The 22,092-nt window shown below is 52.9% G+C and overlaps 1 protein-coding gene and 1 non-coding gene across 9 annotated transcripts; both read left to right on the top strand.

The window, feature by feature from the left end:
* Nucleotides 1-9,626: 9,626 nt before the first annotated feature.
* On the top strand, nt 9,627-9,733 carry LOC112064856 (U6 spliceosomal RNA). The gene has a single exon (XR_002891710.1). It is a non-coding gene; the product is annotated as a U6 spliceosomal RNA (small nuclear RNA).
* A 4,701-nt stretch (nt 9,734-14,434) lies between these two features.
* On the top strand, nt 14,435-22,090 carry BICDL2 (BICD family like cargo adaptor 2). 8 transcript variants are annotated; one of them, XM_055090080.1, is made up of 12 exons: nt 14,486-14,515; nt 15,412-15,497; nt 15,666-15,770; nt 15,888-16,201; nt 18,477-18,692; nt 18,825-18,941; nt 19,039-19,185; nt 20,076-20,273; nt 20,390-20,539; nt 21,000-21,130; nt 21,383-21,503; nt 21,590-22,089. In XM_055090080.1, exons 4-12 carry the CDS (start codon nt 15,920-15,922, stop codon nt 21,737-21,739), a joined length of 1,512 nt encoding a protein of 503 aa, XP_054946055.1. In that variant the 5' UTR covers nt 14,486-14,515; nt 15,412-15,497; nt 15,666-15,770; nt 15,888-15,919; the 3' UTR covers nt 21,740-22,089. The 8 variants fall into 8 exon arrangements, with proteins under 8 accessions (XP_054946052.1, XP_054946057.1, XP_054946058.1 ...); XM_055090079.1 differs by lacking the exon at nt 15,412-15,497 and having other exon boundaries at nt 14,448-14,515; nt 15,906-16,201; XM_055090078.1 differs by lacking the exon at nt 15,412-15,497 and having other exon boundaries at nt 14,448-14,515.
* The last annotated feature ends 2 nt before the right edge of the window (nt 22,091-22,092 follow it).

Here is a 22,092-nt window from a genome sequence, read left to right as displayed (position 1 = left end):
CTGTGCTGATCCGCTGGGGCTGCCATAACAAAAACTACCACAGACCAGGTGGCCTGAACAACGTGAGAAATTTATTTCCTGACAGTTCTGGAGGCCGGAAGTCCAAGATCAAGGTGCAGGCAACGTCGATTTTTCCAGCCTTCTCTCCTCACCTTGCAGGTGGCTGTTTTGTCCCTGTGTCCTCACGTGGTTTTTCCTCTATGCCCACGCAGCCCTGGTGTCTCTTTGTGGTCCATATCCCCTCTTCTCATAAACACACCAGTCACGGGCTTCCCTGGTGGCGCAGTGGTTGAGGGTCTGCCTGCTGGTGCAGGGGACTCGGGTTCGTGCCCCGGTCCGCGAGGATCCCACGTGCCGCGTAGCGGCTGGGCCCGTGAGCCATGGCTGCTGAGCCTGCGCGTCCGGAGCCTGTGCTCCGCAACGGGAGAGGACGCAACAGTGAGAGGCCCGCGTACCGCAAAAAAAAAAAAAAAAAAAAAAAAAGACACCAGTCACATTGGATGAGGGCCCACCCTAATGGCCTCATTTTACCTTAATCACCTCTTTAAAGGCCTATCTCCAAATCCCCACATTTTGACTGGGGATTAGGACTTCAACATACAAATTTAGGGACACTGGTTCAGTCCGTAACGGATGCCGTATGCAATAAAAACGTCCACTCCTCCTCCTGGTGTTTCTCCTTTGCTCTCACACACTACCACACTCACAATGTTTAACATCTGACACCAGATGTGTGGGGTTTTTCCCCACATCGGGCAATTCTCTGTGACACCAGCTGGGTGTCCTACGATTCTTCAATTCTGATAGTAACCAGAGTTATTGAAGACCCTGCAGGTTAAGGGTTCAGTCCCCTGAGACTGCCCCCCATTTCAGATGCTAATCACAAGTAGGAGGTCTCCAGGTCACCCCAGGTTCTGCCAAGTTGGCTACAAATCAGAGGTTCTCATGACTTCCCCCTCCTTGGACTTGATTCTTTGCTAGAACAGCTCACAGAACTTGGGGAAATGCTTACTTACATTTACCAGCTTTTTATGTAATAAAAAAATAGGATAAGGAATATAGATGAACAGCCAGATGAAGAGATACATCGGGCAAGGTCTGGAAGGGTCCCCAGCCCAGGAGCTTTTGTCCCCATGGAGTTGGAGTGCACCACCTTCCTGGCATGTAGATGTGTTCACCAACCCAGAAGCTCTCTGAACCTCATACTTTGGGGATTTTTATGGAGGCTCATCACGTAGGCATGATTAATTATTAACAATATCCAGCCCCTCTTCCCTCCCTGGAGCATGAGAGGTGGGACTGAAAGTTCCAAGCTTCAGGTGACCAGCCCCCATCCAGGAGCTATCGAGAAGCCCACCCAGAGTCACCTCATTAGAACAAAAGTCACCCCTATCACCCAGGAAATTCTGATGGATTTAGGAGCCCGGGGTCGGAAACTGGGGACAGGGACCAAATATTAGAACAAAAGATGCTCCTAGTACTCTTATCACTTAGGAAATTACAAGGATTTTAGGAATTCTGTTCCAGGAACCAAGGGCAGAGACCAAAAGACGTATTTTCTATTATTTCGCAGCCCGCCGCATTGTCTCTGGCCATGGAACCCTTACAGCAAAACAATATGCAACTTGAAAGATACTGGCATGTTACAGAATCCCATGCTGTCAGCAATCACTCCAGTCCATCATCGTATCATATGAAAGTGTCTGTCAGGGTGAAGCCGCTTAGGGTCTCGAGTTGCCGTCTGATCTTGTCAGGTTCCAAAAACAGGAGTGGTCTTGGCACATATGGCTTCACCCTTCCAGGCATCTGGTATAATCAAGCTAACAGAATATCATCTCTTGCTCTGAGCCTCTTTCAAGATGTTAATGTAATAGTGGATTTCCCTCATGACATAATTCATTTATCCATTACTTTACCCTTAGCTACTGTTCCTCCTTCTCTACATTGACACCCAAACGCTTCCACCTTTGGAAGGGACGTTAGGTTCGGCCACTGTGCTGGTCCAGATTGCAGGCAGCTATACTAGTCTAGTCGGTGCCTCCCCCTCGGTCCACAGAGGTTGAGGTCACACAGGTGCAGAACTGGTGGGCTATCTTTACCAGCATCACTATAGCTGCATTCACTGTCAATGCCAATTTTGTCAGAGGGGGTGAAGGCTCATCCTGCCCCATCAGTCCCTTAGGAATTCTGACATAAGGTTTGAAGTATAGTTGCAATCTCTTATTTAGGAATCATCACTGTTTGGGGCACTTGTATTTGCAGCCCTGGTCATGGAACCAGGTAGGAAGAAAAAAAGTTGTGATGATGTGGGGAAGAAAGAAAGAGGAAAAAAAAATGAGTTGTTATATGAGCATCCTCCTCCCTTGGGAAAAACCACATAGTCTTACCAGCATTTCTCCCCACCCTGTCTTCCCCAGATCCACCTGAAAAACAGAGACATCTACCCAGTGGGGACACTCCTTTGGCTGCACTCATACCTGTGTTACACAGGGAGGAGTATAAGCCAGCTCTTTATTTGTCCCATTTTAAACAACTAATGCTTTAACTGCTTGCTCCAATTCTCTACCAAACTAGTACTCTGGACATTATGGGCTATAAAGTGGGGTCCTTGGTCTGAAGAAATGATGATCAGCCACCCAAATTGTCACAATATCTTCTGTTCCAGTTCTTTTATATTATTCTGAGCATTTGCATCTACCAACGGCTAAGCAAAGCCCAGTCCAGAGTTGGTGTCTATTCCCAGCAGGACCCATCTGTACCCCCCAGGGATACCAGCATTAATCTCACTTGCCAGTTACGATCCAGGCCTTCCCCCCAGGGAATCCGCCACATAACTATCTCCATTCTCTGTCTCTTGCTTGTTGACAGAACAGCTCTTATTGGCATTTCGTGCCTCAGGGGCTACAAGAGGACCATGTCCAGATTCAGCCCAACTCAGCATTGCTGTAGGGACCCCGTGTCCATTTATCTCATGGGCACAGGTGGCAGCCACCTTAAGTGAACACATAGGAATCTCTGCTTATTAAGCTGGAAGGGGGTTCCAAGGATGGGCATTGACGTTCCGTGTCGTGTCCTACTTTCAAGCACCCCTCAAATTTCCATAGTTATTTCCACGGGGCTGTGTCCCATATGGGCATCATTTTATTTATTTATTTTTAATTATTATTATTATTTTTTGGCCACGCTGTGCTGCATGTGGGATCTTAGTTCCCCGACCAGGGATCAAACCAGTGTCCCCTGCAGTGGAAGAGCAGAGTCCTAACCACTGGACCATCAGGGAATTTCCTAGGCATCCCTTTAACAGGCCAGGTTTCCGTTGCCCTCCTGCCTGACCGTGAGTTGGTAGAAACCAAAACATAGGGATTTTCACCACTGCCAATTCTCCCATCATGGCTAGGAAAACAGCTTGCAGTTCAGCCCACCAGACTGATCTGTTTTCACATTCTTTGATCACAGTGGTGGCCTTCCAAAGAGGAGGTTGTCTGTTCACCTTGGAACTGCTGTCCACAAACCAAGCATCTCCTTGTTGGTCAGTCGAGAGCTGTTAATAGGGCACTCACTGTCCAAGTGGCGGAATCCAGAGCTGCTCACACAGATCCGGATTCAGTCCTCAGAGAAGAGAAGCTCCCTCCTTGTGACGGTCTCCCCGGGCAGCACAGTCTTGTAAAAACTATTTCCATCTTATGATGGAACTCTTCTGGGTTCTGCCATCGCCATTAGAGCATTTCTCTGACATCATCCTAGATGTAATGGGTATTTCAGGTTTTAAGATAATTTTATGTCCTTCAGTCATGGGGTAGCTTCAATTAATGTCTGAAAACAAGGTAGTAAATAACACTGGAAACTCTCCAGTTGAAAGTCCCAGTAGTCATCGCTGGGGGGTGCTCACAGGCTTTTGCCTTAAACCCCAGTCTGCACTCCACATAGGGCTACCGCACAGACTCTGTCCCTGCCAGCACCCCATCTTCTGTTCAACGCTGTGTAGACTCGGGCAATCTTACTGGTTCCTGTTTAGCACGTCCAAGTAACCTTGCTTGAAGGGAGGATTTGCACACCTTCTGTTTCACAGTACTAGTTAGGGAAACATTCCCCAGTCAGATACAGTGTCAATCCTTGTAATTGCACTCAGGTAAAAGAGGCACTTCACAGAAAGTCTAATGGACTATTCCAATTAGTAGAATTCCAGTTAGTAGAACTTTTACCTTAATTCAATCGACCCTTACATTCCTAGACGTGGCCTCCGCTGGGACTCCATCTACAGGTTTGGAGTTTACAATACGAGGTAGGGGAAATATTCCCAGCAGGACATAATATCCATTCCCATAAAACAATAGGTAAAGGAGACACAGCTTCTTTACATAAAGCCTGTTTAAACATTCCAACTTCCATAATCTCATGAACTCTTGCACTTCTACGTTCTGTTTTCTCAATCTAATTGCCGCCAAGTCAGGGCTTCACCAACAGGTTTTGGTACCACAGTGAGTGGTGAGTGGGGCTCCTGTGTCAAGGAGTCCTGAGAAGTTCCCTTCTTCACTCCCCGACTATTTCACCCACTGTTGTGCAAAAGGCTTTGGATCGGAGAAGATTCTGGGAAGATGGTGGAGTAGGAAGCACCAGGAATCTGTCTCTCCACCTGGACAACAATTGCACTGGCAGAATCTGTCTGATGGAACTATTCTGGAACCCTGAAGGCTTACAACTTCCAGGGGAAGGCTTGGACAGTAAATGGCCATCAATTTCACCTCTCAGTTCAGTAGTAGCTGCCCATCCCCCACCTGGAGAGCTTGCAGGAAGGAAGGTGAGCAAATAGGACCCTGTCCTCCGAAGATGGGGGATCTGGGCTGTGACGGCTGAGAATGATCAATGCTTCTGATCAGGGAGCTGTAGACAGAGGGGCGGCAGCCATTCTTGTGACACCTCCCCCGCTGCTGAAGCCCCCGCCGCTGCAGCCCCCGCCCATCTGGCTGAAGTGACTACCGGGGGGATTTAAAGGGCCGAGCCGGGACCCCTTTTTAACCCTCTTCTTTTTTTTTTAATTAATTTTTATTGGAGTATAGTTGCTTTACAATGTTGTGTTAGTTTCTACTGTACAACAAAGTGAATCAGCTATACGTATACATATATCCCCTCTTTTTTGGATTCCCTTTCCATTTAGGTCACCACAGAGCATTGAGTATTAACCCCCATCTTTTAACGATTTTCCCCTTTCAGGAGTCAGACATTAAAGACTAGAACATTAAAACAAAACAAAACAAAAAACCTGCATCTATGGGGAAAATTAGCAAGTGACTGCGTGTGCCCAAGGAAAGGCTCAGAAAAGACCTAAGAACACATTAAGTTCACACCTCAGTCACAGAGACAGCCTGCAACATTCCAAAAAAAAGCCCCCAAACAACAACAAAAAACAGCAAACCCTGGGGAGGGGGAGAATCTGACTTCCAGAGTTACCACATTATTAGATTTAAATGTCCCAGTGTTCAACAAAAAATCACAAGTCAACAAAAAATCACAAGGCACACAAAGAAACAGGAAATATGGCCAGTTCAAAGGAAAAAAAAATCAACAGAAACTGTCCTTGAAAAGACCTAATGGCAGGCAAATACTACAGGATTCCACTCATATGAGGTACTTAGAGTACTGAAACTCACAGAGACAGAAAGTACAGTGGTGACTGCCAGGGGCCAAGGGTGGGGAGAAGGGACAGTTTGTATTTAATGGGGACAGAGTTTCAGTTTTACAAGCCGAAAGGAGTTATGGGGATGATGGTGGTGATTTCTGCGCAGCATTGTGACTGCATGTAATGCCGCCAACCTGTACACTTAAAAACCGTTAAGATAGTAAATTTTATATATGTGTATCTTACCACAATAAGAAAAAAAAGTTAATGTGGAAAACAAAAGAAGGCGGACAAAAAAATAGATCATGCTATATGATTCCAGTTATATTTAGCAAATGCAAACCAATCTAGAGGGATAGAAAGCAGATCAGTGGTTGCTTGGGTGGGGTTAGGGGGAGGCAGAAGGGAGGAATTGAAACGGAGCAGAACACTGCGGTACCCCCGCCTCCCCCCAAGTACAAAGGCCCTTCCAATGTCCCCTGCCTCTTGTTTGTAGAAAAGCTGAATTCTCCCAAGCCTCCCTGAGTCACAAAAGAGCAGGCTCAAGCAGTTAATGATCAGGACAATAGAGTCACAGAATCTTTCAGTGTCTGATGCATATTCTTGAGTTGCTTTACAGATACTGTAACTGTCCCCCAGAGGGAAAAAGCGTGATGACCAGACTGCAGCCATGACATAAGCTGCTCCATTTTGAGCAGTACTGACTCTTTGGCTAGCACAAGTCCAAGTACTGGCCTCAAGAGAATGCGGTTAACACTATTGCTCATAATAATCTGTATCTGTGGGCGTCAAAATAATTGTAGCTTGCTCTGCCCGTATATGTAAGCGGGCAACTAAAATTGTCAGCAAAGAGATGCTATAGAAGCATGTCGACATCTTCCACTCTAAGATTACGACACCCTATGTCAGCAGGAAGAAGTTACAGAAGATAGACCTTCGCCCCTAATCCCTTAGAAATGGAGTGATGTCTGACAATGGGGATCTGTAAGCAGCTTTCTGCAGGAAAGAGCTTTTTGCAGGAAAGAGCTCTTTGCAGGAAAGAGCTCTCTGCAGGAGGTCCCTTTTGTCTTGTCACTTTAGCAAAGCCATATTGTAACTAACCTCCGGCCCAAGCACACCTTTCAAATCTTTTGATCACACAATACTTAGCCTAACCTGATTCTTTCCTTAGATCAAAGAAATAGAAATGAAGAATGAGGAATTAACAGATGACTAGATCTCTTCCCTAGCTTCCCCTTCAGTAATCTCATGAAGAAACTGTAAACAAGGTGGCATCTAAAGAAAGATCACAAGGAGTCGACAAGGCTGCACCCAACGGGAGATGGTGATGATTCTGACCCCCTATCTCAGTGATTAACTGAAGGGACTTCCCCGGTGGCGCAGTGGTTAAGACTCCACTCTTCCAATGAACTAAGATCCTACTTGCCAGCGAGGTGCGGTCAAAGAAAAAGAAACTGACAGTGATTAACTGAGATTACCTGCCCTTTTTCCCCTTTAAAAACTTTCATGGCCGGGCTTCCTTGGTGGAGCAGTGGTTGAGAGTCCGCCTGCTGATGCAAGGGACACGGGTTTGTGCCCCCGGTCTGGGAAGATCCCACATGCCGCGGAGCGGCTAGGCCCGTGAGCCATGGCCGCTGTGCCTGCGCGTCTGGAGCCTGTGCTCCGCAACGGGAGAGGCCACAACAGTGAGAGGCCCACGTGCCGCAAAAAAAAAAAACTTTCATGGCCAAGCAGGATCTCCAGAGCTGGTTCTGGGACTTGAGTCCGACTTCTCCCCAGGTTGCTAGCCCCCTGATTTTTTTTGGTTTTTGGCCATGCCACGCGTCATGCGGGATGTGGGATGCAGGATCCCAACCAGGGATTGAATCCGTGCTCCCTGCAATGGAAGCGTGGAGTCTTAACCACTGGACCACCAAGGAAGTCCTTCTCTCCTCTCGTTTTCCTCTTTGTTTCATTCCTATCAATATTCGTTTTATTCACCTTATTTCTTAATAACCCTTTAAAAATGTTCACCCTGCCAAGACCTGTCTCTTGTCTCTTGATTCTCTCCTCTGCCTTTCCCCATTTTCTTTTTTTTTTTTAAATAACTAAATTTATTTATTTATTTATTTTTGGCTGCGTTGGGTCTTTGTTGCTGGGCTTTCTCTAGTTGCGGCGAGGGAGGGCTACTCTTCATGGCGGTGGCTTCTCTTGTGGAACACAGGCTCTAGGCGCGTGCGGGCTCAGTAGTTGTGGCTCACAGGCTCTAGAACGCAGGCTCAGTAGTTGTGGTGCACAGATTTAGTTGCTCTGCGGCATGTGGGATCTTCCTGGACCAGGGCTCACACCCATGTCCCCTGAATTGGCAGGTGGATTCTTAACCACTGTGCCACCAGGGAAGTCCCCCCATTTTCTTGTTAATTAACCTAATTTTTTTTCTTTAGTAAGACCCATGAGGGGGAGCTGGTACCACAGATTTATAAGGCTTCCTGAACTGTCCTTCAGTTTTGCAGCAGTCAGGTTATGTGGGGGTACCCATGCAAAAGGGCCACCCCCCAACCAGAGGGTGGTCGGGGTAAGGGGCATATTTGGTGGGTGAATATCCAGGTCATTTTAAAGCCAGCCCCAGGTAGCTAGCATACAGAGTTGTCAGCCACTTCATCTGCAGTGTTCCACTTGGCATTTATGGGGCGAGATGGATAGTTCTCCTTCTCAGGGTAATCAGACCTTACTGTGGCTTTTATTCAGTCTACCAGGCTGGCTGTTCCCTCGGGAATAACCTCCTGTGGGTCTGGATCACTTATAACCATCTGTGATTCTTTCGTACTGAGCTGTGGGTCCTGAATCAACCCAGACATGCTCTTCCACTCTGCAGACTCAAAACCAAAGAACAGCCCCTAAGCTAGTTACTCTCACAATCCATTTCAAGAAAGGGTCTTCAAGAAAGTGATATACTGATACACGAAATGAAAAAGACCCTCCACACTGTTCCCCTGCTTTCAGCAGTTTCTTGGTTTTGCCCTTCCCCCACCTTGACTACCTTCCTGGTGACCTGAGGTCTCAGAGGTACTTATGGTTGTCCCTGCGTGACTTTTCCCTCGGTGGGTGGCATTAGGCTAGTGGCCAAAGCTCAGACTCACCAAAATCTGATCAGTATCAAGGTTCCACCCAGCACTCTCTTTTAATTTCATTTTAGCTATTACCGATAACAATAAACAATTGAATCGTTTGCCGTTTTCTTATTAGTTTTCATTTCCTTCTGCCTCAATTGAACCAACTCCCTGGGAGTTGGGTCCATCCCTAAATTCCATTGCCAGCTTTTACCTTTAGTACCTGAGTACAGCACAGCTGCTTCTCCAGACCATGGGTGACCACGTGGCCACCAGGAATGAAAATCTCCGCATCCCCTGCCCTTTTATTTTTCTCTTCCCAAGCCACATGCTTCCATGAGTTCTAGCAAATCCCACTTCACTGACACCAACTTAATGAAAACCTCACTTCTCCTGGCATCCCTATTTACAAGGATTTCAGGAGCTTTGTACCAGGAACTGAGGGCAGAGACCGATATATATTTTTTCTATTATCTCACACCATGTTTGTCATCGGATTGACAAAAATTAAAAAGTCTGATGATGCCAAGTATTAGCTAGGTACGGGCTAGATGAAACTCACACTCTGCCAATAGGAGTGTGTTTCCTGGTTGCTCCGTGATGGGAGGTGAAGACTGATGATGTCACACGTAGCAAGAGAGTAGGACGAGATTGATGACTGACATAATGAGGCTTCCTGGGAGGAGCAGGGCAGGTTCCCAAGCAGGTCAGAAATGGCTTGAGAGAGTGAGGAGGGGCTTTCACTGTGGTCAGGGGGTGAGGCTGGGCTGAGGGCCCCTCCACACTGGCCAGGGCTTTCCTGAATTCAATTTCCCGTCTGTGCAAGGGAGCGAGCATCAGTTTGCCCAGATGTGGGACACAAGAGGGAAGAGGGAAGCCTGAGGCTTTCAGGCTATCAGCAAACATCAGAAATGGAGTTAGTGCTCGCTTCGGCAGCACATATACTAAAATTGGAACGATACAGAGAAGATTAGCGTGGCCCCTGTGCAAGGATGACACGCAAATTCGTGAAGCATTCCATATTTTTGTAAAGCAATTATACTCCAATAAAGATGTTAAAAAAAAAAAAAGAAATGGAGTTGGACTTCTAATTACAGAGTGTAAATTCATACCTATCTTTTGGAAACCGGTTGGGCGATATTTAATAAAACTGAAGAGCATAACCTCTGTGGTAGGTAAAAGATGGCTGCAAATTCTTCTCTACTCCTCCTGTGGAGAGGTGGAATCCACTCCTTTCCCCTGGAACCTGGGCTGACTCAGTGCCTTGCTGACCAGTAGCATGCTACAGAAGTGATGGTTCTGGGAACTTCTGAGTCTTAAGAAGCCTGGCAGCTTCTTCCCAGGCTTCTTGGAACCTCATTTTTGGGGAAGTCAGCTGCCACGTGAGGAGTCCAGGATAGCCTCGCTGGGAGGAAATCCAGGCAGACGCGTGCAGAGGCTGCGTGAAGAAAGAAACACTATCTCGTCCCAGCTGACCCAGCCAGCCAGCCCAGGCGCCAGACATGGGAGCAGAGAAACCATCTGACGACACCAGTCCCGGCCACCATCTTACCTGCAACTGCATGAGATGCCGGCAGAACCCAGCCAACCCTCAAAACCGTGAGAGAGAAAACGAAATTGCTGGGCTTCCCTGGTGGCGCAGTGGTTAAGAATCCGCCTGTCAATGCAGGGGACACGGCTTCAAGCCCTGGTCTGGGAAGATCCCACATGAAGCCCGTGCGACACAACTACTGAGCCTGTGCGCCTAGAGCCTGTGCTTTGCAACAAGAGAAGCCACCATGATGAGAAGCCCACGCACCACAACGAAGAGGAGCCCCTGCTCGCCACAACTAGAGAAAGCCCGCGTGCAGCAATGAAGACCCAACGCAGCCAAAAATAAATTAAAAAAAAAAGTTCTAAAGAATAATTTAAAAAAAAAACTTGCTGTTCCAAGCCTCTAAATGGTGGAATAGTTATTACACAGCAAGAGATCACTGGAACACCTCCCCCCACTGATTCTACTTCTAGAATGATGACAGCATAAAATTTCCATCCAAGTGTCCATGGAGATCTATGTACAAGGATGTGCATTAGAACATTGTTTATAATGTTGAAGAAGTGCCAGAAGACTAAGTGTTCATTGATAGGAGAGTGGAGAAATAAATCGGGGCATAAACATTGGATGAAATACCTTACAGCTGTTAAGAACAAACTAAATCTAAATACATTATCCTGGATAAGTCTGAGAAACATTTTGGAAAACAGCTGCTTGTATTCTTTCCCCCAAAGTCAATATCCTGAAAGACACATAAGAAGGCAAGGGGAGTGGGACTTCCCTGGTGGTCCAGTGAGTAAGACTCCGCGCTCCCAATGCAGGGGGCCCGGGCTCAATCCCTGGTCAGGGAACTAGATCCCGCATGCATGCCGCAACAGAAGATCCTGTGGACCACAACTAAGACCTGGCGCAGCCAAAATAAATAAATAAATATTAAAAAAAAAAAAAAAAGAAGGCAAGGGGAGTATTTCAGATGAAGGGGGTCTAAAGAGAAATGTTCACTTGATCACATGTGATAATGGTACATGATTATGTAGGGGGATATCTGCGTCCTCAGAGATGCAAGCTGAAGTAGCCAACGGTTTAGTAAAATGTGTGCGAGTGTGTGTCGTGTAAGAGAGCAAGAAAGCAAATGTGGCAAAATGTCCACCATTGGGAGCCTAAGTGGAGGGTATTCATTGTGTTATTTCAGCAACTTTCCTTTAGATTTGAAACTTCTCAACCCTGTTGATTCCACTGATATGTATGACATGGATGAATCGCAGCAGCATTATGCTGGGTCAAAGCAGCCAGGAGCAGGGACTTCCCTAGCGGTCCAGTAGTTAGGACTTGGTGCTTTCACTGCCACGACTCCATTCAGAGAGCAATCTGGAAGAGGCAAAGTAAAACAGATCAGTGGTTTCCAGGGGATAAGACCTGCGGAAGGAGCACGGGGAGCTCTGGGTGATGGACCATGGAGCTGGGAGAGCAGTGTAGGAGAGATGCCCGTCAGGGGCTCAAGGAGGAGCCAACCCTGCCCACACCTTGATTTCGGGCTTCTGGCCCCCAGAACTATGAAACAATACATTTCTGTTTTTTGAGCCATAAATTTGTTATGGCAGCCCTAGGAAATGAATACCTACCAATAAAGTCAATTTTTTTTAAGTTGGGAAAAAACCTGGAAATATCAGGCTAAATGAAAAAAAGCAAGTTACAGAACAATGTATTCAGTGCAAAACATTTTATAGGAAGGTTTTAAATGCCCCAAACAATACTACTTATTGTTCATAGACTTTGTATCTGTCGTAAAAGCCCGGAGGCGCCTTGGTCTGGAAGTGCGCCATTCCCTGGGTTGCCTCACTGGAGGGGGTGGGGCATTCTGCTGGCTTCCGCCGCCCAGCAGAGGCTGCCCAAGTCCTTGTGAAGTCTGCGGAGGCTTCCCCAGGGAGGAGACACTAGGACTCGGAACACTAGGGGCCCACCAGGTGGTTAGGAAGGTGGGGGAGAGCATTCAGGGCTGAACCAGAGCTTGGAGGCTCCAGGAAGCTGGCTTGCTTGGGGGGTGGCTGGAGACCAGAGGGCCGGGTTATTATCATCCCTGCTCTTATCTGGACATGTCCCAGCATCCCTAGGGCTTCCCTGGGGCCACTCTGTCGCTCTTACCCATCTTCACCTATGATCAGCAGGGAGGCTGGGAGAGGGAGCTGGGGGACAGGGGAGGGGCTGGAGGCCAGGACTCAGGTCCAGCAGGGAGGCTGGAGGCCAGATTCAAATGTCCAAAGAATGACTGGGGCTGGGAGCCAGGCAAGCTGGGATGAGAGGTCGGCCATGCAGCCACAGACAAATCACTTTGCCTCCCTGAGTTGGTAACCTGTCTGTGAATGGTAATGACTTAACAGGGTTGCTGTGAGGATGAAATGCATTGTAATATGTGTGGTAAGTCATTCTTAGGGCCCTGCTGAGGATCATGAGCACAGCCTAAGCGCTGGTACTTCACCCTCATTGAATTCTCAGAACTCCATAAGCTAGGAACTGTGATCGCCTCCATTTTACAGATGGGGAAACTGAGGGCTGCAGAGGCCAGTCAACTGAATGACACAGGTACACAGAGCTGACATGTGGCCAAACTGGGATTTGGACTGAAGCCATGTGATGCCAGCACCCGAGAGCCAAGCTCTTTTGCTGTTTGTTTTATTAGTGCCTTTCTGGTTTATAGGTCTACACCTCCTCCAACCTCCTGGGCAGACTGTGAACCTCCTATGGGAGTAGGGCCTTGAGCACTTCATCTCCAGGTGAGCCCACCCCCTGCCTGGCAGGAGGGGGGCTCAGGGAAGGCTTGCCGAGTGTGGGTGCATTATACCCGGGGCCCCTCGTGGTCCTGGTATTTGGAGGGAGTCAGGTGGCAGCACCGAGGCAAGGCTGGGGTGTCTCCAGCCCTCCGAAGTCTGCCAGGCTGTCCCACAGGTGCTGTGGGAGACTGTACTGGCCTTGCCAGGCAAGGCAGCCCACAGACCCCTTTGCAATGTAACTGGTACCCCTGCTCTGTGCTGGCAGGAAACCTTGTCCCAGCCCCGGACGCAGTAGTCCCAGCCCCCGAACCATCCCTCCAAGGAATCCTTCATCCATTTCCCCACAAGTCAGGAGTCCCAGCACCCATCTTCCTCCTGTTTTTCTAAAACTCAGCCAGATAGGACTCCAGTCCTCCAAGACTCAGAAGCCCTGACCCCCCAGCCAGAGGGGCAGGGGACCCAGCTGGTACTGGCTGGCAAAAGCTGATTATGGACATTTCTGCCCATCTCCACATTCAAGGATGTCACATCAGTAGCTTGAAATCAGCTTTGGAGTTAGTACTTACAGCACAGAAATTGGCAAAAGCAACAAATCAGGGCATTCTTTTTCTCCAGAGAGTCTGTTGTTAAAGTGTTACCAGCATACCATTGCTCCCAGCCCTCCATCTGTCCCTACTCACCAGGCCAGGAACCCCTTTTACAGGGACCCAGGGAGCCCTGGAAGTCTGCGGAGACTCCTGACAAGCCACCAGGCCACAGCAGGGGCATCCCCCGCATGCCCAGGCTGCACTGGGCTGGACCCCAGAACCCAGGCCTGGATCCTCCCAGTCTCCATACCCAGGCCTCTGCCTCTGACTCTGTGCAGCCTGGGAACCGAGAGCCTCAAGTTGGGAGGCGCACAGGCTAAGGTGTGGTTACGGGCAAGTCACTTTAGCTGTCACCTACAGCATGGGAATCAGCATAAGAGCACACACCCTGAAGTCACACATGTGCTGCTCACATTCAAGTTCTGGCCACGTGACCCCAAGCAAGTTAGATTCTCCCTGGCCCTCAGTTTACTCATCTGTAAAATGGGGATAATAGTAGTTCCTGCTTCATTAGGATGTCATGAAAGTAAAGAAGTTATCCCCATATAAGAGGATATTATTACTTAGCATATTACTTAGCATTAATACATGTTAGATTTGTTGTTGTTAATAATTTCCTATCCCACAAGGGCAGTTGTGAGGGGAAAGGAGCTGACATATATGCTCAGGGGTCTGCACACAGCAGGTGCTCAGTTAATGGGCCCTGTCGTTTTCCGATGGCAGCAAGATGGGTCACTGGCTCTGATCTGGGTGGAGGCGACTTTCTTTAGGCCCCACCTGGCCATTCCGGCCACCAGGGGGCGCCCCAGGCCTTGCCCGTGGCACTGCGCCCTCACCTGTGCGGGCAGTTCACCTGGCGCCGCCTCCGGAAGAGGGGACCGGGGACCGCGGGTACCTCGGAGGGAGCCCGGCGTCGTCGGGTGAGAGTCTAAGGGGCGCCGAGGACAGGGGCCCTTCGAGCTTCGGGCGAACCGGGCCGGGGAGAGTGGGCGAGTGGGGGATGGGGCGGGGCAGGGGCGGCCGGGCCGGACTCCCGTGGCCGGGAAACGGGGGACGCGGGCAGGAAGGAAGGCAGGAAGGCAGGAAGGCGGTGGCTGGGCTTCCGACGCCTAGGGTTGGGGGTCGAGGGGCTGGGGACCCTGACGCCTGGGTTGAGGTGCTAATAACTGGTAGCTCGGTGCCGGGAGGGGTGAGGAGGAGGGATACCCCTGAGTCCCAGAAAGGTGTTGGGCCTGCAGAAGCCACGTCAGGGAGACCCCGTCTGGCCGGGGGGCATTTGGACTGGGACTGCCGCTGATGCCTGGGCCCTGAGAGTAGGCCTGGGGTCGGACACTTGGCGAGGGGAGGAGGGGAAGGGACAGATGTGTGTGCGCGCGTAGGGGGTGGGGGAACCTCAGGAGTGCTGGAGAGGGGTAATATGCCAGGAAAGCCCCGTGTGTCCCCTCCCTCCTGAGCCCTGGAGCCCCTGAACTGCGGGCCCTGGCGGCCCTAGGGGAGTGCCACCAGGCTCCCATCCCCAAAGCCGGGCGGGAAGTAAACAGAAACCTGGAGTGGCCGGGCGGGCGGCAGTGCCGGCACAACCTGTTACCTCGCCTGCTCGCCTGCTCAGGGCCTGGAAACTGGGGGACTGGGGCCAGCAATCCAGAAGGAGTAGGCTGAGGGTCCGGGCACCTAAGTTCAGAAGGATGGGGACCTGAGAAAATAGGAAAACAAGGGCCAGGAGGGCTGGGGGGCTGGGAACTTGGGCCTGGGCTTCTGGAAGGGGAGGGTGCTGGATTTCTGGGGGCTAAGGGCTCAGGACACGTACGTTCCCAAGGCCCTGTATTCTTGGGAGAAGAGGCTGGACTCATCGCAGAGTCCTGAGTCCCAAGAACCTGGGTTCTGGGAAGAGTCGCCCAGCTGGTAAGAGGCTGGGAGCCAGAACAGCTGGGTCCTGGGAAGAGGGGGGCAGGGACTGTCTCTGGGGTGGCGTGTGGTCCTGGAGCACTGGGAGAAGGTTTCCTGGGAGCAGAAAACATCTGCCAGAGGCAGAAGGCTGGACAGCTCTTTTCCTGCTTCTCCCTGCCTCAGTTTACCCTGGGGACATTAACGGAGCTGGACAGCCAAGACACAGATCATTAACCCTTCATGGCCCAGGGAGGCCCTGGCTGCAGGACCGAGAGGGCCAGTAGGCAGGTGAAGAACTGCAGGAGAGCCACGTCTTGGCCAGTGGGGGGGGGCGGGGGGCGGGGCGGAGCAGTGAACCTCTTTGGGCTGCGGTGTAGAGTGTCATGCAGCTACCTCTCCCCACAGACCTACCTGTCCCCACAGACACTGCAGGCACCATGAGCTCCCCAGAAGGGCCCAGCTTCCCATCCGGGCTGCTCTCCGGGGGCACCTCCCCCAGCGGCAATGAGGGCTTCTTCCCCTTCGTGTTGGAGCGGCAGGACTCATTCCTGGGAGGGGGCCCAAGGCCTGAGGAGCCCAAGGACCTGGCCCTGCAGCTGCAGCAGAAGGAGAAAGACCTGTTGTTGGCCGCAGAGCTTGGCAAGATGCTTCTGGAGTGCAATGAGGAGCTGCAGCGGCGGCTGGAGATGCTGAGCGCCCAGCACTCTGAGCGTGAGGAAGTGAGCTGACAGCAGAGGGCAGGGCTGGGGGGATGGAGGACAGGGGAGGGACCAGGCAGGGGGGCAGGGAGAGGAAAGCCAGGCAGGGGGATGCCTCTGGAACAGCAGTTCAGGTCTGGGACCAGCCTCCTTGGCAGTGTTGCCCAGTGGTTAAGAATATGGGCTCTGAGGGCAAGACAGGACCTGGGTTCAGATCCCTGCCTGGCTGTGTGACCTTGGGCAAGCTGCTGGACCTCTCTGAATCTTGGGTCTGTCTCCTCAGCAGTATTGCACGATCCCAGCCAACAGATCCTGGGCTCTCTCCCTGCCTGGCTCTGGGCTAAGCACTTTCCATGCATCATGTTGGTCAATTCTCACCCGGCTCTGGGAGATATGAACAGTTCCCTCTGCCCAGGCTGTGGTCAGCCACACTCTCACCCTATGGGTCACATCTGGTCCCCTAAACACCCTGGACACCACTGACTCCTGTATCCATGTCGTCAGCCCCACACCCTCCCCACCTGGCCACCTAATGGGCATTTCAACATAAGTGGCACTGGATTCCATGACCCCATCCCCTGCTGTCCCCACCCCAGCTTCCCGCCACAGGACCAGAGCCTGCACATCTCTGTGACCTCTCCCTCCCACACTGGCAGGCCCTATTGATTCTTTTTCGAAACTAGATTGTGAGTCTACCCACTTCTGATCGTCTCTCCAAGCTGGCCGCAGCCCCATCATCTGCCCCAGACACTGCAGCTGCCTCCTCACTGGTCCCCAGCTTCCACTCTTGCAACCTGAGCCCCTTCTCCATGGGGAAGCCAGAGGGATCCTCAAAAATTGCAAATCAGATCATTTCAGTCCTTGCCCAGAGTCTCTCAGTGGCTCCCCCTCACATTTAGAATGAAAACAAAACTCCTCCCCATGTGACCTCCTTGACGTCAGTCATAAGTCATCTCAGCCACGCAGTCCCTCCTCAGAGGGGGCCTTTTTTCAGTTCCCTGAGCAACCCACGCATACTGCCTCAGGGCCTTTGCACTTGCTGTCCCTTGCTATAGCCCTCTTCCTTCTTGCCCTGCAGGAGTCAACAGACATCACTTCCTCCTGAAGGAGCCCCCACCCCACCCCGCTCCTCTTCATCACTTCCCAGGGTTTCTTTAGGGCTCTTAATGTTCCCCCTCTGAAACTACCTGGTTCAAGCATGTGTCCATTTGCCTCTGGACTCTAAGCTGCTTCAGGCACAGAACTTGGTGGTCTCACTTACTGCTGACAAAGACTCCAAAACAGGGTGAGCTCAGGAAATATTGGATGGATGGATGAATGGATGGGACTTGGAGATATTAGGGAACTTGCCTGACCACAAAGCAGCAGCAGAGCAGGACAACGGCCAGGACAATAGGACCCCGAACCTGTGGGCTCCATCCTAGAGCTGTGTTGCCCCCACAGTATTTGGTTAAGGGCTTGGCTGCCTGGGTTAGAATCCCGGATCCACTAACTCACTGTGTGTCCTTGGGCAAGGCTTTTAACCTCTCTGAGGCCCAGTTTCCTCATTTGTAAAATGAGGATGTTAAGGAGTCTAAGTCTTGTGGAGTAAATAATATAATATAGGTAAAGTGCTAGCACAGGCCCTGGCAGGAATGCCTGCTAATCATTGTAGCAGCTGTGGTTAGCTTCGCCTTCCTGCATGGAGAGTCTATGACAGGGAGGCGGGAGACGCTGGCCCCCTGACTTGCCTGCCTCCACAAGCTGGGCATCTGGGTGTGCCAGGAGCATCCCCCTGCTGGTTAGACAGGTTTGGGGGAGGGCAGGCAGAGGCCTGGGGCCAGGGTGTGGCTGACCAGGGTTAATTAGAGGGAGCTGGCCAGGAGGAGCTGGGGGAGAGGGACCGAGCAGAGAGGCTGGGCAGAGGCCGAACCTCCAGAGCCCCTGGAACTCAGGTGTGTGAGGCCATGGGCCTAGGCTTCAATTCTGCCAGACTCAGGCGCCAGAAACGGCGCCTACACCCTCGGGTCCAGAAGCCCTGGTGGCAGCCAGAGGTGAGCGATCATCAGGGAGCCCCGCCCAACTCTGGCCCAGGGTCAGCCCCTCCCGGAAGCTTCTCTCTATTGCTCTCCCTCCTCCTCTACTGTCTGAGGCTGTGTCTTGCCCTCTGCCCACTTCCTCCCCGGCTCTCTCATGTTTCTGGTTTTCAGGCCTGTCTCAGACCCCCCTTGGACTTTCTTTGGGTCTCTGTCTGTCTCCCTGCGTCCCCTCCAGTCTCACCTCTCCCTGTCTCTACCCTCTGTCCCGGCCCCCACAGAGGCTGCAGCAGGAGAACCATGAGCTCCGCCGAGGCCTGGCAGCCCGGGGAGCCGAGTGGGAGGCCAGGACTGTGGAGCTTGAGGGGGACTTGGAGGCCCTTCGGGCCCAGCTGGGGGAGCAGCGTTCCGAGCAGCAGGACAGCGGACGGGAGCGGGCACGCGCCCTCAGTGAACTCAGTGAACAGAACCTCCGGCTCAGCCAGCAGCTGGCCCAGGTGGGACGGCCCTGACCCCGGGTCCCTGGGCAAGGAGGGGCAGACACCTGGGTCCTGGTGGGAGTGGGTGCACTGGGCTTGGTGTTGCAGCTTGGGCTAGCTGAGGGCTCCACTGCCTCCCCCCACCCTCAGGCCTCCCAGACTGAGCAGGAGCTTCAGAGAGAATTGGATGGCCTTCGGGGGCAGTGCCAGACTCAGGCCTTGGATGGGGCAGAGTTGAGGACACGGCTGGAGTGTCTGCAGGGGGAGGTGAGTGCCAGCTGGGTCTGTTGAGCCTGGAAGGCTGGCTGGGGGCTGTCTGTGCCTGGCCTAGCCCTTCCACTCCAGCTCTGAGGCCTTTCCCCAGAATCAGATGCTCCAGAGTCGCCGAAAGGACCTGGAGGCCCAGATTCGAGGTCTGTGTGAGGAGGTGGAGAAGGGCCAGGGCAGGCTACAGGCAACCCATGAGGAGCTGCTGCTGCTACGGCGGGAGAGGCAGGAGCACAGTCTGGAGGTGACTGGTAGGGTTGGGGTGTGCGGGTGCATCCAGCCGGGGCCTTGGCCACTGCCTCAGGGCTTCCTGGGAGAAGACACCAGAGCTGGGTCACTGGGAGCCCTAACAGCTGGGCCAGAAGAGCACAGGCATTAATTAGCACAAGGGCAAGTGGGAGCCATAAGCTACTGTGCAGGGGCAGTACTCTTAGAATGCATCAGAGACTGGCATCTGGGAGGCCAGGGATGGGGCTGAGGCCAGAACTCAGGGCAGAGATGATAGGGACCTGGACCAGGTCTGGGCTTTGAAAATGGAGGAAAGGAAATGAAAAGAGGCAGTATGGCTTGATGTTTGAGATCTCAGGAGTTTGCATTTTGTGGTCAAATTACCTGGGTTCTTATTTCAGTGTCCCTTCCTACTATTGCAGGACACCAGCTTCAGTTTCCCCATCTGTGAGATGGGATGGTAATGGTACATGGCTGTGGTAAGGGTGTGAGACACTCAGCACATTGCCCGGCTTAGAAGAAAGGATCAGTCAATGTTGGATGATAGCATTAGTGAGAGAGTTAGAAGGTAGACCGGTATGGTCGGGGAAGGGGGTGGGGCTTTTCGAGGTGACCTGGTTGGGTGGGACTGGAGGGAGGGTGATGGGAGACTTTGAAGCCGGGGCGCCCATCGGCGCCCTGCTTTATAGGGGAGGAAATTGGTGTCTGCCGAGGGGAACTGCGCGGCCCAAGGCAGCCCAGCGATCCGGGAGTGGGAGCCAACTTCAGCGCTGGGCTGCGCTGACGCGCGGGGCTGCCTGACTCTCTGCGGCGCGCCGGCGCCCCCTGTGAGCCGGCCGCGGGATGCCGGTGGCGGGAGCACCTGGCTGACCGCCCTTGTTTCGCTCTGTGGTGGGTCGGTCGCAGCTGGAACTCGCGCGCTCCGAGGCTGGGGAGGCACTGAGTGCGCTGCGGAGGCTGCAGCGGCGGGTCTCGGAGCTGGAGGAGGAGTCGCGCCTCCAGGACGCCAACATCTCGGGAGCCTCGCTGCAGTTAGAGCTTGCCCATAGCCTCGACAGCGACAAGGACCAAGACCAGAACACGGACAGACGCGGAGATTCTCTGGTGAGCTCTCGGCCCACCAGCCTCCACACGTACCATCCAGGAGGGCTGCAGACTCCGCCCCTCCTTTTTTTCCCACGAGGTTCGACACTGCACTGACCAGTTTCTTTGGTGAACAGGCCACTCTGTCCCCGGAGACCCAAGAGGCATCCAGCCACCAGCCTTCGCCCCAGGAGGAGAGGTTGGAGCCTCCCAGGAAGCGAGCATCCCTGAGCCCAGCGGAGATACTGGAAGAGAAGGAGGCGGAAGTGGTCCGGTTGCAGGATGAGGTGGGGGGAGAATCGTACTGGACGCAAAGCCCCTCTCAATGTCAGTTTCTCTTTCCCATCTGCATCTCCGAGGCTTTGCCCCCGAATTCCCCTCTACCTGGATAGCCCTTCATCCCAAAAAACTTGCAATCATGTTTGAAGAGCCAGCCTGTATGTCACCTCCTCCAGGAAGACTTCCTGGACTACACTGCCCCTTTAGTCCCACCTCCCAATGCTTCTCCCTGCATCCTTCCTGCAGGTTTATACCACTCATCTAGCCCCGACCAACCCCACCCCTCTAGGCGCTCAGAAGATTCATCTCCAGCACAGGACCACAGCTGTCTGGGTTGTTTGTGGAGCAGGCGGGGATGGGGGGGGAGGGGGCGGGAGGGCGGCGAGCTGGAGTCCAGGCTGCCTGGAAGAGCAAGAGCTGGGACACTCAGGGGCCTACCTGCCTTTCTGCACCTTACCCTGTCCGCAGATGGCGCTGCAGCGGGAAGAGCTACAGTCCCTGCGGGAGGAGCTGCAAAGGCAGAAGGAACTGCGGGCGCAGGAGGATCCCGAGGAGGTCTTAAGCGGCGCCCTCTCGGATCGGGACGAGGCCGTGAACAAGTGAGCATCTGCCACCATCCACCACCGCCCCACGGGGGGCTACAGGCCCCCAGGACACTCTGGCCTTTCTGGGTCTCGGATTCCCTCACGAGAGTGCTATAATTTGTCCCCACTCCGACGCAAGGGCCCTCTAACCTCCCTGGTTTCGGTATTAGCGGCCTCACTCCCGCCTGGGTCCAGGGGCCCCCAACCACCACTGTTTGCTGAGGCCCCAGCGCCCTCGGACCTGCTCTCTGTCCCTCTCCCTTGCAGGTCCCTGGAACTGGCCCTGGAGCTCAGCCGCGTTTCTCTGGAGCGAGACTCCCTCTCCCGGGAGCTGCTTCGCACCATCCGCCAGAAGGTGGCGCTGACGCAAGAACTGGAGGCCTGGCAGGTGAGGGGCGAGGGCGGAGGGGCGGGGCCGGCAGGGGCGGGGCCGAACGCTGACCTGACCCGCCCGCCCGGCCGCCCTGCCCGCAGGACGACATGCAGGTGGTCATCGGACAGCAGCTGCGATCACAACGCCAGAAAGAGCTGAGTGCGGCTGGATCCGCCCCGAGCCGCGCCCCGTCGCGCCTGGGCCCTGGGCCCGCCGGTGGCTTCTTCAGCAACCTCTTCCGAAGAACCTGAGCGCCCGGTCGAGGGGGGCACCTTTGCCCTCTTTGGCTCACTTTCCTATTCTGGCCAATGGAGCGACGGGCCCCGACTTTCTGCCAAAGGCGGCTGGTGCCCTCTCCACCCCGAGAGGCTGGGCAAGGGCTCACCGGGAGCAGGGGCCAGCTTTGGGGGCCAGGGACCCCAGGTGGGTGGCAGGGGCAGGTGTGGCAGAGCTGTTTTTCGAATCTATATAGGTCTACCTTTTCCAGGGACTAGGCCCCCTGGCCCCTGGCATGCTCCAGGACAGGGATGAGGGTGGGTATTTATGTATCAAGATCAGACAAAGTAATATATAAATCATTGCACCGACTTCGCCTCCATCCTTG

Source organism: Physeter macrocephalus, chromosome 14 (genome assembly GCF_002837175.3).
Source record: "Physeter macrocephalus isolate SW-GA chromosome 14, ASM283717v5, whole genome shotgun sequence".
Taxonomy (NCBI): Eukaryota; Metazoa; Chordata; class Mammalia; order Artiodactyla; family Physeteridae; genus Physeter; species Physeter macrocephalus.
The sequence above is the reverse complement of the archived record's forward strand: the minus strand, read 5'-3'. Positions and strand labels throughout refer to the sequence as shown.